The 20,845-nt window shown below is 35.6% G+C and overlaps 2 protein-coding genes across 2 annotated transcripts; both read right to left on the bottom strand.

The window, feature by feature from the left end:
• Positions 1-10,950: 10,950 nt before the first annotated feature.
• LOC123523777 (sodium-coupled monocarboxylate transporter 2-like) lies at positions 10,951-13,047 on the bottom strand. Its single transcript, XM_045301426.2, has 2 exons — positions 11,718-13,047; positions 10,951-11,198 (listed from the first exon to the last, which is right to left on the bottom strand). The coding sequence occupies exons 1-2, from the start codon at positions 12,865-12,867 to the stop codon at positions 10,996-10,998; spliced, it is 1,353 nt and encodes a 450-aa protein (XP_045157361.2). The 5' UTR covers positions 12,868-13,047; the 3' UTR covers positions 10,951-10,995.
• Positions 13,048-16,315: 3,268 nt separating this feature from the next.
• LOC123523776 (sodium-coupled monocarboxylate transporter 2-like) lies at positions 16,316-19,908 on the bottom strand. The gene is made up of 2 exons (XM_045301424.2): positions 18,628-19,908; positions 16,316-18,108 (listed from the first exon to the last, which is right to left on the bottom strand). Exons 1-2 carry the CDS (start codon positions 19,775-19,777, stop codon positions 17,897-17,899), a joined length of 1,362 nt encoding a protein of 453 aa, XP_045157359.1. The 5' UTR covers positions 19,778-19,908; the 3' UTR covers positions 16,316-17,896.
• Positions 19,909-20,845: the final 937 nt, after the last annotated feature.

Genomic DNA, 20,845 nt, shown 5'->3' with positions numbered 1-20,845 from the left:
TCGAAAGTGGACACGGGAAAGGCCCGTGTGACGGGATAGGAGGCACAACCAAAAGATTAGCAGACAATGCAATAAAACAGTAGTTGTTTTAAATATGGTAAACCATTTGTAAATAAATTTTATTTATCTAAAGGTATTTTTCCAAATAGTTTTTCATTTTCAATTGTTTCTGAAAACAAGATTCTGAAGTATCTTAATAGACTCAGTGCTAATAAGGCTACTGGTTTAGATGGCATCTCCTGTAGGTTTTTAAGGGACAGTGCTTCAGTTATAGCCAGTCCTTTGACTCATATTATCAATCTTTCAATTATCCAGGGTTCTGTTCCCGATGATCTTAAGAATGCCCGGGTTATCCCTCTTTATAAGAAGAATGATAAAACCGATGTTGGTAACTATCGTCCTGTGTCTATTTTATGTATACTTTCCAAGATTTTTGAAAGGGTCATTTATGATCAAATGGAAGGTTACTTGAATGAGAAAAAAATCTTATACAGTTTTCAGTCGGGGTTCAGACGTGGAGTTTCCACGGATACCTGTCTTATCCATCTTTCTGATTTTGTCAAGTTTCAAATGGATAAAGGTAACATGGTTGGAATGGTTCTGCTGGATTTACAGAAGGCGTTCGATACAGTTAATCATAGTATTTTGTTTATGAAACTGAATGCAATTGGCCTTAGTTCAGATGCTGTTCTCTGGTTCCAATCATATCTTTCTGATAGACACCAGTTAGTTGCTGTTTCAGGTGTCCATTCCAATCGTGCCCCTGTAACCTGCGGGGTTCCCCAAGGTTCAGTCCTTGGTCCCCTTTTATTTTTAATCTATGTCAATGATATGTCAGCTGTGGTCAAAAATAAGTTATTACTGTATGCTGATGACTCTGGAATTCTTGTATATGGGAAACATATAGCTGATATTGAGTCTATTTTATCTATGAAAATGGAAAATGTAAGTTAATGGCTTGTTGATAACAAGCTTTCACTCCATCTTGTTAAAACAGAGTCTATTCTCTTTGGGTCTAAGCCTAGGTTAAAGACCATAATGTTTTAAATGTTTCTTGTAATGGTACAAACATTCAAGCAACCAGTTCAGTGAAGTATCTGGGTGCTACATTAGACCAAAATCTTTCAGGTGATGAAATTGCACGTTCAGTGGTCACAAAGTCTAATGCCCGGTTAAAATTCCTTCATAGAAAGAATCAGTTCTTGGATCTTCATACTAAGAAGCTTTTAGTAATGTCTCTGATACAGTGTCATTTTGATTATGTATGCTCTAGTTGGTATCCAAGTTTGACCAAGTATTGAAAAAAATAGGCTTCAAACTACTCAAAACAAAATGATCAGATTTGTTTTGAACATGGATAGTAGGTCTCATGTTGGGTCAGAGCAATTCAAGTCTCTAAATATGTTGCCTGTCCCAAAGAGAGTAGATCAGATAACTCTCTGTCATGTCCATAGAATAAAGTCAGGCACTGCACCGGAATATCTTAAGGAGCATTTTACATCCCATTTACCAGCCCATGACCATTTTACCAGATCTAGAGTGTCTGCACTTCCATCATCAGATTCTTTTGATTCTAATTATTCCTTTGTTGATACTGGTCGGTTTTCTTTGCCAGAGAGGATGGGTAGCTTTGGCAGAAAGTCTTTTGCTTACAATGGGATTGTTTTGTGGAATGGTCTCCCTCAACATCTTAGGGATATTGAATCTTCCCATTCATTTAAGCATGCCATCAAATCCTATTTAATGCCTAATTGATTTTAATAGTCTTTCAGTTGTAGTATATTAAAATCTTTTAATTGATTTAAACAGACAAGTCTTAGAAATATAATTCTTATCTCAGTCATTTATATTTTTTATTCTGGCTGCTGTACTGATTTCATTTAAATGTAGCTATACTTACATTTTTAAAGTATAAATATTTTTATTCTCGTCAGAAGTAGTGAGTTTTCTATTTTGGCTGACAACTTTGTGATCATATAATCATTCATTGATCATTCCTCATGAAATATTATGTGATAAATCTTTACTATGATACATATATGTGATCTCAATTAGCTTTCATAAATCATTTAGTATTTAAGATTATGTATCTTGCTTTATTACTCAAAAATATAATAGGTAAACATGACTTTCTGTGTCATGCCGCCAATAACAGGGACCACAATGGAAATAAGAAGAATCATTTCATCTTTTTTGTGTTATCCCTGGTATTGGTGAGCATTACATGGCTTTGCTGTGTAATATGATATAATTGTCTAATGATTTGTTGGTTTGTCACTATTTAATATTTATCATGCATTGATTTGTCATTTGTTTTATCGCTATATTGCCATGTCATGTACACTTGTGCCAAATAAAACTTACTTACTTACTTACTTACTTACTTAACAAGGAAAGGTTGTAATACAAGATTCAGATGATTTTTACGAATGGGCAAGAAAGACAAACAGCCAAATAGAGTTTCACAAAATATCAGTTGGTGACTACGAGAACTCGAAACAGAATGTTGACAAACGGAACACTGAAATAAACCCCGTAAAGGGCACAATGAAAATCCACAGTGTTGTTGCAATTTCTAATGAGAACGTACGAACGAGGGAAACAACCTGTGCATGTGAGGACTGCTACCAAGAGAATGGCTTTAATGAAGCCACAAGATGCTCATGGGTCAATCATTGCTTAACAAAAGCACAAAGAAATAAAAGCCAGACAACTAACATAGATAAGAGTAACACAGAAATTGAGAATTCAAAGGAAGTGTCAGACACCAGCAATGATGAAAATACAGAAAAAGATATTACCATGGTGAGAATGACCAAGGATGATTATATGGTGATAATTTATGAAAATAAGAATTACATTGGCAAAATTGTGGACAGTGGTAATGAGGATAGTGAGGTCGAAGTGATGTGTATGGAGAAGAGTGGAAAAGTACAGGGGCGATTTAATAGGCCGAGAAGAGAAGGTAGAATTTGGATAAACAAGAAAAATGTGCTGAAAATTATCGAGTAACCTAAAGCGACGGGCAAAACATGCAGGAACTTTAGCATAGATAATGAAACCGCAATGGAATACGGACTGTAGGTCTCCTGATCATTTCTTGGGGCAAAATATAACTTAACAGTACATGAACAGTTACGTGTTATGGTTAAAACTTTTATATTGTGTTTAAACTGTTTAATGTTAGTGTTTTTCATTTCAGTCAACTAGAAGAAACTAGTGTATTAGATTTTTTTTCACTATACAGACTTTCTTGTAACCATTTACGGGACAGATACTTTCATATGGATAGATACTTTCATAATTGTGTTACAGTTTCATGTTGTGTTCACACTATGTTATAAATGTTCATAAAGTTATTATGTTTCGTTACAACAAAATAGTATGTAAGATAGTGTTTCAATGAGGTAATACTTCTAATAATCATTTACAGGACGATTTTCTGCTTATGCGAAAAAGACACTAAGAAACTGTTACAGTTTAAATTTCCACCATGCTCTTACTGTTAGTCAATGCGTTTGTGTTCAGTTATGATAAACTTGGATTTGTTAGCATATTTTGCTCTTTTTCACAGGAATTTGAGACAATAAATACAGTGTTGATGTAAATGTTTGTTCAAATTTTCCTTTACAAATTGTTACTATGTTTTCATCTTGCTAAGACAATGACTGCCCATTTGAAGAAAAGATAAATGTTAACCCTAAAGCATTAAAAATGTATACATTAAAGTATCATTACTTAATTGTGACATTTCATCAGATCCAGAGATTCTGTCACTTACGGGACAATCTAAAACCATTTACGAGTCCTAAATATTTTTTCATTATACGACATGCGGTAAAATATAAAACATTTGTCAGTTGGATAATAAATTGGCACGCACTATTAAGAATTCATCAGTAACAACAGCTTTTACCTGCTTTTTCATAGTGTAGATATGTGGCTTTCGTCAGTTATGTGTTTTTGCAAATAGAATTCAAGTGTATTTGGTGTGAACTATTTTACCCCATGGTATTTTCAAAATGGTCAAGTTAATCGAAGTTCAACAGTTGATTCCGATTTCCAGATTATCATATAGTAAGATGATACAAAGTTTAATTTTTACATGAGATATCAGAACTGCGATACTAAAGGTACAACTTAAAGAGCCTATATCTCGAAAATGACGGAAAATATTTATGGTTCGATCCAAAGAATCTATCATTGAAAGAAAACTAAGACATCTGTACTGGTAATATTTCATATTTAAGTTGCCGAGATACTACTAATTGTGAAACATAATAGAACGTAAGTGTTTAAAGATGTTCAATTTTCAGTTCTGGAATATATGAAATGTCGTGGTTTGCTGAGAATGAGGACAGGTGCGTACAATTCAATTTCGGCACCGTGAGAACGAAAATGCTAAAGATGTAATCAAATAAAAAGCCTAAGGAGGTTAGATGGCTATTTAAAGTTCTTGGTTTGAACAATATAATCTGAATGAGATTTTCAAATTCGTTTTCGAAGTGTTAAACCGATTGTGTTTTTTACTAATCGTGAATATAGAAAAACATAAAAAGTTAGTGTAGATTTCATGGAAGCATAGAGCAGAGAAAATACAGCAAGAGACACAGATCCAAAAATAGAATCACGCACGCACGCACGCACAAGTACAAACACTGACAGCGAGGACAAAACGAACGGATAAATGAACACATTGGGCACTACCCAGGAAGAGCCAGTGGCAAGACATTGGAACGATACATCTAGTTATATCTTTCTTCTTTATAAATCATATGCTGCTTACAAAGAAGCAAATTTACAGATGAAAACTGGTCTTAATGACAGTCTTTTTTTCTCTGTATATCATACTTTAATTTTGCACTTCTCATGATCATCAATTTTCATGAGTGGAATCAATATTATTGTAACCAGTAGCGCAAAAGGTTTTGAACAAACCTCAAATAGTGAGTGCGGACATAACAACTGGTGTCGAAAACATTTTATTAATTGTTTCAAATATCGTATATTTTTAATTGAACTTGTTAAGGTTTTCACAACCATGTCATATGATGTGTATATTAGGCATCACTTGTTTTAAGTTTTCTGTAGAAGAAATTTCGCATTGATAAGTCTCACAAGAATATACATGTATACTAATTGGATGTCTTAGATTTAGAGCACCACTTCAGAGGAATCATTTTGCAACAAACACCATACTCTGTCAAAAAAGAGATCTATTGTGCATATCATGTGAGGAAGCCATCGAGCTGGCTTACTGGAGGTCGGTGGTTCTACTTGGGTGGCCGCTCGATGTACTCAATTAGGGCATGTCGGAAAATTTCATTTGACAAAACCGGAAGCCCGTCTCACTGCTGTTCAAGTTTCAAATGACATGTGTTTTTGGTTGCGGGTTTACCCGCTACCAAAATAAATCTAACAAAACCCGCAACCACCAGATATCTCAAGGCTTTGATAATGGTAAATCAAGAGCAGCAGGAGAACAAAAATGATCGGCCGATGTAAGAGAAAAAAAAAGTTACGCTAAATATAACATTCTTGGCGGTAAATTAAATATATTTTAATGGTTGCAATTAAATTTATCAATCTATATCTATATCCAATATATCTGGATATCGAAATACCATTTAGCAATATGCGCAGTTTGAATTTGCGTTTGCCAATATTAGATGTTGTTTACGTTTACTGGAAAAAAAGTTACGCTTCGCGTGAGAAAACTTGAAATATTTGCAATGTATGGTTAGATACATTTATCAAAAACCTGTTAAAATGCGGATGCAGAAGTCATGCATAAACATTGACAATGATTTCAAAAACGATAACAACAAAAAATAGTTGCACACGGTTCGAATATGCGATTTGTTCACATGTGTAGCAGTTGGGATTAGGTAAGAGTTTAGATAGCGCTAGACACATTGTTAATTAGATCCCTTTGGCGATACACAATATGCCTGCACGGGTCTTGAAGTTGCACAATAAAATATATCATAGAATGACACAGTGTTTCAGTGACGCAAATATTTTGAAACATAACTATATATCTACTGTACCTGTTGATTTAAAGTTGTTGTGTCCTGGAGAGTTTTGTATAGAGCAATTCACATAAATAAAATTATGATTTTTCAACATTCTAGCATAATTCATTTGGTTATTTATTGTTGTATCGAAGTAATTCAAGAAACAATCTGCAAATTAGATATTAAACATTTTAAAATCTTAGATAAATTATTAATGAATACTAGATTGGGCCAAGTATCTTGCCAGAGCGACCGAGCTATTGAAACACCAAGGTAAAGATACATAGGACTCTATACAAAAAATGGTTATATTCCTCAAAATATCCGGGGCTGTTCCAGTTGCAATTTTAAACACTGTCACGATCCCTGCCAGTTAGCATCAGCGGAATAATAAACTATGAATTTAAATGATAATCTTTGTAATATGTAGCACTGTTGTACCCCAAAATGGTAGCAACGCATTTGGTTTTGGTAGGCACTACCAAAATGTGTTACACTAAACGCAGTTTGGTTATTTAAAAAATCTAGTACCAAAATACGTTGGTTATGTACACATCCAACGTAAAACGGTATTAATAATAATCTCATGATTTACAAAAAGAATATTTTGTGACGAATGGACAATTCGCCATTTATGTTTATGTTGGGTGTTTTAAAAAAAATCTAGATGGAGGACCCATGTGTCATCCTCACATTTATACTTCGTTTAATTCAACAGAATTCAACATTTTCGTGCTTTGAAAAATCTCGGTGGACTATCCCTCCGACAACACTAGCACGTTGAGTCGTTTGAGGCCCCTTTCACACGCTCAGGAATCGACATTTTGGTTGTTTTTGTACGAAAATTATAACTTTTCAAAGAGGGAGGCCCCAAAAACCTAATTCGCCGGGAGACGGAAACCCCTCCCTCACCTACCTCACACTCAAAGCATCTCTACTTGGTTTGAAGCTAATCTTCTCATATCTGGCGTACAGTTCAAAATAATCCAGGTACGCCCCTGAATGCGAATTATTTGCGTTGTTAGAATCGAAATAATAAATATGTTCCAATAATTTCATCAGTTAATAAAATATGAGCAGTCGTTCGGATGCGAATAATTAAACCACTCGTGCAACGCACTCGTGATTTAATTATTACGTATCCAAATTCCTGCCCATATTTTATTAACTGATAAAATATAGGAACAGATTTATTATTTCTTAAATACAAAGTGCGAGTTCCGTAATTGCTAGCCCTGCACCTTTATCGCGCGCGCCGAACAACACTGTATGGGCCAGAAAATGATTCCTTGATCAATTAACAGGTTTGAACAAAAAACAGTTCATTAACATATATAACACATATAAAACATACGAAAATGTATTTTCGTTAACAACGTTAGCAACGGGTACGGGTATGGTCAAAAAGCCTGTGAAGTAAATGGTTTGAATGCGAAATTAACGAGTTCAAAAGTAAGCATTTATTTTAAAATCTTAAACTTACACATATTGTATATACACAACGATGACGAAAGATACAAATAACTGAACACACCTTGGCACCGCCTTGGAACAGTATGCAAAAAAAAAAAAAAACACGGGAGAGTTGAAACCAGTTACTGGTACATCATTATGGTGACAGAAGGTTTGTGAACGGTCTCGTAAAATTATATTAAAAGCAAACTTAAACGGAACTATATACGCATGTAAGTAGTAAATGCTGGATGGTGATCTGGCATCCCAAGCTAATTTTCCATAGGGTGCCCCCCTTTACACCCCCACCACTTCCCAGTGATCAAATTTTAGAAACATGACCAGGGTACCAGATCAACAGCCTTTACTACTCGCGTACTAAAATAAAAAAACATTTAAACGAAGATATTGCAGGCTCGGTTTGATTTAGCCTGTTCAAGGACGGTAGTGGAAGTTCAAGCTACCGTCCAGGCCCCTAACCCCGGGTTGAGCAGAAATCAACATTAACACATGTTATGAATACTAGATTGTAATTTAAAGACATCCGCAGATGTATTCATACGGTGGTGCACATGGAACAGAGTGCGATTCAATGAAAAACGGCGTATGGTCCCCAGATAAAATAATGGCTGTGCCGTAAACGAGACAAAATTGGGCATAACTAAACAAACTGGAATTTAGAGAGGGTATCTGTGGTTATGGAAACTGCGTATCACAGAAACTGCCAAAAGACAAAATTAAAAAGCACGCACTATATCAAAGGGGTGATCAATAATTCCCACCAAAGCTTTTAAAGCGGGAGTATTGGAACCACCTAGGCCGAAATGTTAAGCTGAAAAAATAATCAGTACACTAACACAACATAAAAAACCTAACCCTAAAAACCTTTGCAGTAGACGAGCAACAATAGAAACACCATTAAGGATCCAGAAGAAACATAATATGTCTGCATAATATGTTTGTAGTATTAAGTTTTAACAGTAGTAAAGAAATAATATAGACCAAAGAGAGATAATCGGTGAGCAGATCACGGCAATGCTTATTAAAATGCAGCGCAGTATATAGTCCTTTCCCAATGACTTGAGTGCCCAAGAATTTAACCGCCGGTTAGATTTGTCCCTTTCAAATTTAGTTTTACCCTCCTCCAGGGAGAAATTAATTATTTGAAAGTTTAACCAATAAGCTATGACAAACAATAGATAATTTGGTCCGATTTAGACTATCATCCAATTACAAACGTACACCACTTTAAATAATTTACGCTAAATATAGACGGCAAATGACAGAAGGCTCTTTAAAATGTCACGGAAAGACAATTAATAACCTAGCAAATGATTGGGCGTATTTAAGGTATCTAGGGGATTTTAACCATAGACTAGATTGTATTACCTGGTTAAGGTCCCTTGTCAATTTGAAAGTTTTTGGTAATATTGGGGCTAGAGGGCGTGGACAATAGCTTGCATTTCCACTGACTCAATCAAAAATGATAGGTAAGGGCAGACTTCTCGGAGGCACAGAGCACCACAAACAAAGGCTCAGAGTGTAAACCAGAGGTCGCATAACATAACACAACATAACTGAAACTACATGCACAGTTTGTTTTAGCCGGTTAAAGGACGGTAAAACTACCAAAATGAAAAGAGACACCCGCAGATATATTCATACGGTGGTGTACCTGGAACCCTCTTGATACACAGATCAACAATTTTAAGGATACATTAAGGAGTAAATTGGCAATTTTTGGTCATGTTTTGTTTACATTTGATATAAATCACCAACCTTTTCTCTATCAGATGCAAAAAAAATGAATCAAAAGTTCAAATATAAAACCTGGTTTTGATGAATCTGCAGACTAAATAGTAAATAGATGACTTGTGTTTACAAAAACACATTTCTAAAACGAACAGCCAGGCTATAAATTCAGTCACAGTATTTCTAGAACACCAGCTTAGCATTTGATTTCCTAAATCTTAATAATTATAATGTTGCCATCGAAGGCTCTAGAGGGAGCGCTATTTTGCTTTGATATTTCCACTCCACCCCTTCACTGCTTTGTGACTATCATTTTGTAGAAGGTTTTCTAATTGCTTCTTTAAAACATGCACAGAATAATGATACTTATTTGTTTCAATGTGTTAGTCTGTCGTTTATGGAAAGGATAAACTCACTGTTTAAAACAGTGGGAATCAACATATAAACGTTATTGGTACGGAACCACACAAAACTCGAAAGAATATTGATTACAAGCAATATTTTATAGAAAAAATGCTTTAGTTAGGACAAAGAAGTAAATAAATAGAGTGTGTAAACAGTGTTCAAACGTATTGTTATCTATTATTTCGATTCTTATATGTCTTTATCATAACACTGAGACCAAATATGATAGAACTGTTTCTTGATGCATGTATGGTGCAAAATGATAGGTCGTCACGCTCCTTTGTTTACACACTCCAGGACCGGAAATGGTAATACGTCTTGCGGAGTAGTTCCATTAGGGCGCAAATGATGGCGAATTGTTCTACACAGCTAATAACCAAATCGCTGTATGTGTAAATAAATCAAGACAGTTGTGCTATGTTACATTTCGTTTTAAACATATTTTAAGTAAAATATTTTATCAAATTTGAAAGCGCTATTTCTCAATGCGTACATGGCGCTAAATACCACGTCGACATGACGTCAACATAATATCGTTATGATGATTTTAGCATTGCTAGTCATATCAGAATTCTAACGTCAAATAGCCATATTGATTTAATCCGCATGTTAGAATGAAAATAAACCAGGCCCTCGTGGTTCAGATTTATTTACACTGTCTTGTACATAATGGAACCTGTCAAAAATCTCCTGTTGTACTTGTTTTTTTTTTTTTGCCAGTGGCCGCTATAACGCGGTGTCCTGCGTGTATGGTTGTTATCTCTATTATTATTGTATCAATAATTCGTGTACATGTGTACATCTGCTTGGCCGTTGTGTACGTGTATAAATTTACACCCCCCCCCCACCCCCTGTTTTCATGTGGTTTATAAAAGGCTGCATTCTTTGCTCGTGGTTTCATGGCAGAGGTTTCAGCATCCAATGTAACTTAACGCAGTTTAAAATCAATAAGTGAGTAAAGTCTATATTTCATATGCAACAAAAATGTTAATATTATAGTTAATTTAATTGGTATATAAATATGAAATACGTACGAATATCTCATTTATGATAATGTATTTATACTTGTATAAGATTTTTTTTTAAAAAAGAAAGAAAATATTTAATTATTGTCATCATTGGGGTGGGGGAAGGGGTGGCAAAAGTGTTAATGCATCAAAAAGTGAGCTAACAATATGTTGGTTCTCCTTTTACAAAGCCTCTTAATATAATATTATAATATGTTGCAAAGATAATACATTTGTCGTTCAAACTACCTGCATTTGTTATAACGCTAACAAAACAACACTAAACAACTCGGATTTTGCATCAAGATAACTAAGAATCAGCTTGTCCTATTGATCTTTATTTGATTCTACAGATTTAATATCTATAACGGACTGTCTTCTATATAAGCCATATTTCCATTTCCAGTAGATCTCATTGTCCTATCCTGCTTATTACAAACGTCCGTCTTTTCATAGTCTACACCAAAGCGCATAGGAATTCTCATTTTATCTGGTAGGCACGGGCACAACATGTAGAATAATGGACTCATGAGTCTTTTATTTATTGTCTTTGGATTGGTATGACCTGTAATAAAACTTACAATTAGTGATACTATTAAATTCATTAACATTCCAAGCCCAGTATACCATTGATACGACATTCTGTAGAAGTCATATACTAAGGGTTCGTCTATAGCAGCCACATCGTTTCCTTCAGTTGAAATAGTGAAATTCGGAGAGGAAGATAATGTCTGTATATTAGACATTGTCGTTGTTAAACCGCTAGAATTCATCCCATAGCATTTGTCCGTATAAACAGTTAATGCCTTTGTTTCGGGTGGCCCGTCAACTTTGGCACCGATTCCCAACCAACACATTATTATAAATGAGGTTATCAATCCAGATAAAGCTCCGTACTTATTAGTCCATGGAAATACCATGCCAGCAACAAAACACCCTAGCAGAGGACCTGATATCAAAGAATACAGAGTATACGAGAGTTGAATGATCAGTCCACCAGCTTGCGAAATGAGTATCGCCATACCGACCTTCGCGAATCCCATAAGAAATATTATCAATTTTGACAAGATTAATTCCTTCTTACCTGTTAGAGATTTAAAACAGAAACACTTGATATAGTCTTCTATAATAACTGCTGACATTGCATTCAGTCCAGAAGATAAAGAGCTCAGAGTTCCGCTAAACACACACGCCATAAATATTCCAGGGAATCCCGGAATGGTTCCAAGCACGTCTAGTACCATCAGTGGAACAAGTTGGTCAGTTTTGTCTACCAGTCCGAATTTGACTGGGTCACACTCGCTGTAAAATGCATACATTACGACTCCAATTAGGCATACAAGCGTATTAATCAGTAGAAGTCCAAGAAAGTTTAACCAAACAGCAAGCTGTGATCTTCGCAAGGTAGGGAGAGAACACTCACGCTGGACCTGAGCTTGGTTGATCCCATAAAGGTATGTCCAAAACATTGCCCCTCCAATTCCTACAGACCATACAGTATGCCTAGTTCGTGGGTCCACAGAGATATTGTTAAATTCAATACGCCCCTGCTCCTTTGCAATCTCCCAAACTTTAGCAATGCCCCCTGTTGCATTTGAGCCTTCAATTAGAAGTGCCAGAAGACCAATTATCATAATTACAAGCTGCAAACAGTTGGTCCATAGAACAGTCTTCATTCCACCTAACATGGTGTAAAGCGTACAGACGGACGCCACACCAATCATAGAACCCCACAAGGAGAGTCCTGTTACAGCCTGAAAGGCTAAGGAGGGTGCATACAGTACAAATCCCATGTAGAGCAATGTTTGTAACAAGAACAGAAAACTTGCTAGTAGTCTCGTCATATTTCCGAATCGTAACTGAAGATATCCGAAACAGCTTATTTTGTTCATGTGATAGAAGACCGGGAGAAAAACATGCGCCGTTCCTGCAGTGGCAATGAACATTCCAAGAACTATCCAGTAAAACATCGTCCCAAATGTGTATACCTCCGCCGGAGTCCCTAGTATTGTCAGAGCGGACATAAATGTCGCAGCTAGAGACAGACTTACTGGCAGAGGATGCATTTTCCTTCCACCTAGATGGAAATTGTCAACATTTGTATTTTTTCTGTCTCTATAGGCATGGTAAAACCCTATTCCCGCTGATGCTATGAACAGTAGTGAAAACAAAATATAGTCCAGTATACGAAGTGTTCTTTTATCTCCCGTGTAGATGCTATAATCGCCCGTCATTTTAATAATTTTGTAACTTACAGTTTAATTTGATAAATATTGATATGATTTGTAAATATATCCTGTCGCTGTGTTGAGGTAAACTTGATGATGCGCGAACCTAATCACAGTTTCATTGCAAAACATTCAAATACCGGTGTTAAATGTCTGCATATTATACCCCTGCGCAATAACAATGTTATAATCATATTACAAACTTAGGCACGACTGTTTTAATAGACCTTTATAACGGACACGGACAATGTAATCATATTATGTACTCTGATCAAAGTATGGGGAATTTCTCAAAACACAAACATTTAAACACGTACCCACAGGGATTCGTTTCATTTTTAAAAATATTAATTTAAAGGTTTTCCCCAATGTTTCAAGGCACAACATATCTTTATTATTCTTGGCAATGTTATCTTCTGCTGCGAATAAATCTTGTCTCAAAGGAGAACACAGACGAAGACTTTATATCAACGTATACACTTGATGAAAAATACCATGTTCAGTTTAATAAAACGTCACATACCTGTAACTTACTGTCTGCCATTTGATAAAATACCATTTTTAATTCTGCCCGTCTATGAGCAAGCAGCGCAATTAAAACAAATTTCATCGTAGGGACAGAAAATACATTCTGAACTAAAGTCATTGGACGGTACTGTTTCTTTGTATAAGTAAAACAATTCTGATCTCAGCTCAAATAGCCCATGGCTAGGTCTCTTCACTCAAATATGTATAGTTTATAGCAGCACATTATCATTAGAAACAGCGACTTTGACCCAAACAGCTGTAATGCCATCGCAGAATGATTTCTTTATAACCTTGTTATTTCTCAACTTTGTGACAATATGTCATTCCAAACTTTAGTTATTGACCAAAAATCTTTGTTTCTATTTTCAGTAACAAACAAGTTCAAAATAGCTGCAGCTACCCCATATATTGAAAGCTACCTGTAAACAAAGTTTCGACGTAACATCTCTTTGTTAATAACAGTAATTGAGCTCAATCAATTTAAGCGGATAAATATGGCTATATTGTACTCACGCCGGCTTCAGTGTCGATGTTGCTCATAGCTCTCGGATTGAAGTTGGCCACCTTCTAAATTTCTCTTTTAACTGCACCTATAATCGATAACCTCATATCTTGTAATAGTGTTGGTTAAATGTTTAGGTCAATCTCCCCAATGCCATCTTAATTACAGTCCCTAGGGTAAACTTCTCATATTCTCCAACTCTTTATGCCTGTACAAGCGGCAATGCTTCATCTCCTATCTAAAAAGTGTATATCAACCTCCTCAATGCCTTCTTAACTACAAGTCCTATTATAAAAAGGAAAAGATTGATCTTGTTAAAGGGTAAATATCTCAAACTCTTTATGCCTGTGCAAGTGGCAATGGCTTCATCTCGTATCTCAAAAGTGTGAATAGACAAGTAAGAACAAACAGTAAACCCCTTTTTTTGTAATAAAGTAAGCTTCTTAAATAAATAGGTACTATTTCTGTGAAATACTAATGTTGTACAAACCGGAGCGGAATATAGTGCGAAACTTAACTTTCGTTTTTAACAGGCTCTTTTTATCACTACTCTCAAAAGTGATAACGTAAAACAGTAAATCTCTGAAAATTGATATTCATAAATGTAAGTTACAGTCATTTATGTTCATCTAATATATTAGTATTCTCCCAAACATACCCAGACCCTTAAACCTCCCTTTTACACTCCTACACCAACCGTCAGTTATTTTTATATAATCTCTGTTCATATTCCTTTCTTTTTCAATTCCTTGTGTATATTAATTATTTTAGAACCCCACCCTTTCCTAATCAATTACAAATACGTTAAAGATCAGGGTATTTTGTAAGCATATACAGCACGCAACTTTGAAGGGTTCAATTTACCTCTACACAATTTAAAATAAAATGCGCTCTAATTATGAATTTACAGATTCTCAATACACACAAAGTACAACAAGTTATTATGGTTCCTAAAACATGTTTGAGAAAACCCCCGAAATTTAACCGAAGTACAGAGTACGTTTACATTTACATTTCCATGTCCGTGTCCGTGATAAAGGTCTAATGTTAACGTAAATCTTACGTACAACATCATATTTCCAATGTGCTGTTTCGTATCTATAAAACGTTCAGCTGCTTAAGATATTCGAAGAGCGACACCACTAATGAGCTTATTCATAATATGCTTATACGCAAATGTACTGTAATTGCAAATGGTTCGTTAATTGTTTAAAAATGGGCATAGTCTATCAATTAGTAAAACTTTAGTTGTCCCAAATTCACATGCAAGTTTTAAAGAAATAAAAATAAACAATTGATGAAAATTATGTTCCAATGAGCTATGTCGGATTTTATTGAAAATGCATAAAAACGAAGATTTGAAAATGATGTGCTTGTAAAGGCGTTGAATTGTCCGAAAGTGTTGCACCTTTGCGCAGACTTTTTCTGAAATTCAATGTATATACCAGTATGATAACGATTGTTTTGTAGAGTTTATTTACGCTGTTCAATTTTCATGTGAAACAACCATTTCTTTCTATGATTTGGTGTTGTTTGAATTTTTTCTCAGAATGTAAGGCTAAGCGTTACAGTATCGGTCATATAACCCTTATGATGCTGGACACGACTTGTTTTGCCTTCGCGACCAGTGTAGATCAAGATATGCTGTGTTTGGCATTCAGTCAGTATCTTTTTGGTAAGCAACCCTTTTAACAGTTAATTGAGCTGTCCAAATTGAAAGATGGACAAGTTCTTCGTAGAAAATTAGCAGAGTTAGGGTTAAAATAACGTGTGACCACACATAATAGTATATATAATGATGAACACTAAGTTATTCATTTCGCAATTCAGCCATGGTCAATACAAAAACAAAAACATACCGAAACTTACCATTACAAAAGTATGATTATGATTAGCAACGGCTTTGTTGTGTGTCAGTAAAACCTAGAAAGAAGTCAGGAGTTATATGTTCTGCGATAAACATCGACTGACAAACGGACAGTTGAGAGATCATTATATAACGTCTAATAGCCATATATATTATTTTAAACTGCATGTTAGACTGAACATAAACAAGGTCCTCGTGGTTCAGTTTTATTTACACTGTCTTGTAATATAGGAACGTTATAAAAAGTTTTCGGTGTACTTCTGTTTTTGCCAGTCGCCTTCCAAGGCGGTGCCCTGTGTGTATATTTGTTATTTCTATTTCATTATATTATTATTAATATTAGTAGTAGTAATAGTAGTAGTAGTAGTAGTAGTAGTAGTATTTAAATTTATCCTGTTTCCATGTGGTTTATAAGGGGGCTGTATTCTTTGCGCGTGGTTTCCCCTGATGGACGTTTCACTATAACTTAATGCAAGTGATTATAGTCTATATTTCACATTCAACAAAAATGGAAATCACTCTGTTAAGACTGATAAAAGCAAAACATGACAAAAACATACTTTAAAATACTATTGTTCTAATTCAAATCAATTTCACTGAAAACATTCTTACCAGTACTAATTGTGATTTTCCTTATACAATTTGCTTTTATTTTAGCTGTATAAATATAAAATAAGTTCATTTATTCTATATCTATTATATCTATCCAATCGTGAACGTTCATTTGCAACACCTGATCGTACAATAGATTACCTTGTCGGACGCACGTGCGTACAAAAAAACCCTGTATTTTTCCGTATTTGGACGGTTCAAAATGCCCCATGTTAAACATACGAAAAAGCCCGAAACGCGTGAAAATTGTACGAATGTAAATCGGGCGAAGTAGGTGCTCTATGCACAGAGTTAGATTATGCGTCTAGAAATGAGGAAGACAGAAATGAATCATTTTTAATTAAAACTAAAATAAAATAGATATAGAATAAAAAGATTATTTAACTTTGAACTGAACAATACAAGATACATTTGAACTCGTACCCAGCTGGAAAAAAACATATTGGAGGGCCTAACGGTTCTTCCAATATGGTTTTCAGCGGCTCGTCCAATATGGTTTTCTCAGCTGGGTACTCGTCCAAATATATCTCCGTATTGTACAGAATAATGCTAAATAGCCTAATAATATCTAATTTATGATAATATATTCATATACTTGTATTTGCCTCTGCAGAATGACCGAGAACGATAAATAACATAAATATCTAGAAATACAATTGAAAATGCAGTTAAAGTGTATCAGATATATTACCCTATGAAATAACGAAAAAATAAAATAAAAGAGTGTAATTATTGTTATCATGAGAGGGGTGGTGGTGGTGGTGGTGGGGGGGGGGGGGGGGGGGGTGAGGAGGGGTTACAAAAGTTTGAATACATCAAAATATGAGCTAAAACTATATTGGTTTTCTGATTACAATGTCTCTTGACTAAATATTATAAAATGTTGCAAAGATAATACGTTTGTCGGAGAAATTATACTGAACAGCAAAAGTAACTATCCAGATGTATAACTGGGGTATTTTTAAATAACAAAGTTAAATTTATAAATTTGACTTGTTTTCTTCATACCACATTACACTTGAAAACCTTCACCTGTTGAATTTAAAAAAAATCGATCAACAGTGAAGTCAGTAGTCCCACAATAGCCGTTTTGCACGAAACTCACGTGCGCGTGTAATTAACGATTTTATTGTCATGGGAAACATTGATGATTGACTTACTCGAAAAACATCATAAAGTTAAGAAATGTTGTTCCATGCATGACTAATTCAAAATCAGCATGAGCGCGCGATTGGGATGCTACAATGCAACAGACGCACAGAGGATATAGCCAAAATTTCGTGCAAAACAACTATTGTGGGACTACTGACTTCACGGTTGATCGATTTATAAAATCTAACACTTGAAGTTAAAAATACCCCAGTTATACATCTTGATAGTTTCTTTTGCTGTTCAAATCTACTTGCATTTATCTTAAAGCGAACAAAACAGCACTAAAACACATGGATTGTGCATCAAGATAACAAAGAATCGGCCTGTGCTATTGATCTTTGTCCATTGACGCTACAGTTATAGATTCTGTAAATCTATAAGGGACTGTCTTCTATATAAGCCATGTTTCCATTTCCAGTAGATCTCATTGTCCTTTCCTTCTCATTATAAACGTCCGTCTTCTCATAGTTTTCATAGTCTACGCCAAAGCGCAGAGGATTTCTCATTTTATCTGGTAGGCACGGGCACAACATGTAGAATAATGGACTCATAAGTTTTTTATTTATTGTCTTTGGATTGGTATGACCTGTAATAAAACTTACAATTAGTGATACTATTAAATTCATTAACATTCCAAGCCCAGTATACCATTGATACGACATTCTGTAGAAGTCATATACTAAGGGTTCGTCTATAGCAGCCACATCGTTTCCTTCAGTTGAAATAGTGAAATTCGGAGAGGAAGATAATGTCTGTATATTAGACATTGTCGTTGTTAAACCGCTAGAATTCATCCCATAGCATTTGTCCGTATAAACAGTTAATGCCTTTGTTCCGGGTGGATCGTCAACTTTGGCACCGATTCCCAACCAACACATTATTATAAATGAGGTTATCAATCCAGATAAAGCTCCGTACTTATTAGTCCATGGAAATATCATACCAGCAACAAAACACCCTAGCAGAGGACCTGATATCAAAGAATACAGAGTATACGAGAGTTGAATGATCAGTCCACCAGCTTGCGAAATGAGTATCGCCATACCGAACTTCGCGAATCCCATAAGAAATATTATCAATTTTGACAAGATTAATTCCTTCTTACCTGTTAGAGATTTAAAACAGAAACACTTGATATAGTCTTCTAGAATAACTGCTGACATTGCATTCAGTCCAGAAGATATAGAGCTTAAACTTCCGCTAAACACACACGCCATAAATATACCGGCTAATCCCGGAATGGTTCCAAGCACGTCTAGAACCATCAGTGGAACAAGTTGATCAGTTTTGTCTACCAGTTTGAACTTGACTGGGTCACAGTCGCTGTAAAATGCATACATTACGACTCCAATTAGGCATACAAGAGTGTTTATCAGTAAAAGTCCAAGAAAGTTTAACCAAACAGCAAGCTGTGATCTTCGCAAGGTAGGGAGAGAACACTCACGCTGGACCTGAGCTTGGTTGATCCCATAAAGGTATGTCCAAAACATGGCCCCTCCAATACCTACAGACCATACGGTATGCCTAGTTCGTGGGTCTACAGAGATATTTGTAAATTCAATACGCCCCTGCTCCTTTGCAATCTCCCAAGCTTTAGCAATGCCCCCTGTTGCATTTGAGCCTTCAATTAGAAGTGCCAGAAGACCAATTATCATAATTACAAACTGCAAACTGTCGGTCCATAGAACAGTCTTCATTCCACCTAACATGGTGTAAAGTGTACAGACGGACGCCACACCAATCATAGAACCCCACAAAGAGAGTCCTGTTACAGCCTGAAAGGCTAAGGAGGGTGCATACAGTACAAATCCCATGTAGAGCAATGTTTGTAACAAGAACAGAAAACTTGCGAGTAGTCTCGTCATATTTCCGAAACGTAACTGAAGATATCCGAAACAGCTTATTTTGTTCATGTGATAGAAGACCGGGAGAAAAACATGCGCCGTTCCTGCAGTGGCGATGAACATTCCAAGAACTATCCAGTAAAACATCGTCCCAAATGTGTATACCTCCGCCGGAGTCCCTAGTATTGTCAAAGCAGACATAAATGTCGCAGCTAGAGACAGACTTACTGGCAGAGGATGCATTTTCCTTCCTCCTAGATGAAAATTGTCAACATTTGTATTTTTTCTGTCTCTATAGGCATGGTAAAACCCTATTGCCGCTGATGCTACGAACAGTAGTGAAAACAGAATATAGTCCAATATACCAAGTGTTCTTTTATCTCCGGTGTAGATGCTATAATCGCCCGTCATTTTAATAATCTTGCAACTTACACAGTTTAATTTGATAAACGAAACAACTTGTAAATATATCTGCAACTGTGTGAATGTATACTTGATGATGCGCGAACTTAGTTGCAGCTCTATTGTAAAGCGGTGTAAAATGGCTCTTCCTATTCGGTGAACTCTTTATTTGTACATACATATGCCCTTGAGCAATAAGATCGTTATATACTGCGAACTATATATTATGTACAAGATCATCTGTTTATATGTTAATGTAAATTTTATACACGGCAGTGTGTTATTTCGTATCTATAAATCGTGGACCTGTTTAAGCTATTCCATGAGCGACACCAGAAATGATTTTATTCAGAATATGCTTATGCTGTAAGGTCCGTTAATTGTTTAAAAATGGGCACAGTCTATCAATTAGTAAAACTTTGGATTTTCGTTTCTTTTAGGATGGTTATTGTTGTAAACATGTGCAAACACTCGTCAACAGAGGTCTTAGTTTTGACATTTTTTGTTTCTTAAAATAATTGTGCAAACAGAGATATAGTTTGTTGTACATAAATGTGTATCATTTGTACAAAAATGTATACCATGAAAATAGTTTCCTTTCGTGCTATGGCTTCTGCAAAGTCATCGCACGTGTAAACATTTACGCATACCCCTGTTCCAAAGCGGACTGCTGTATGGGCGTCTGTGTTCCTTTCAAGAATGTGTCTTTTCCTGTTGGCCTTCATCTTTGTGTTTTTAAGACTAGAGCATTGACACATACAGTGGTATAAGGTTTTGCTTTGAGGTCGACTGCACTCTTTGAACGTGAATAATGTAAGATCTGTCTCATGGTTGTTGTATTTAACCATTCCCCTGCTAAATTTCTACAATGAACTTATCCATCTTTCAATTTGAACAGTACCATTAGCTGTTAAAAGGGGAGCCTAACAAAAAGATACCGACTGAATGTCGAACAGTGCTGAGATGTTGATCAAACTGCACGGATGTGCGGGCTGAAAGTGATCTACACTGGTCGCAAAGGCAGAATCAATCGTGTTCAGCATGATAACGGTTAACTATCCTGTTGAGATAAGTGGC

The sequence above is a fragment of the Mercenaria mercenaria genome, chromosome 3 (assembly GCF_021730395.1).
Source record: "Mercenaria mercenaria strain notata chromosome 3, MADL_Memer_1, whole genome shotgun sequence".
Taxonomy (NCBI): domain Eukaryota; kingdom Metazoa; phylum Mollusca; class Bivalvia; order Venerida; family Veneridae; genus Mercenaria; species Mercenaria mercenaria.
This window is presented reverse-complemented; position numbering and strand designations above follow the sequence as displayed.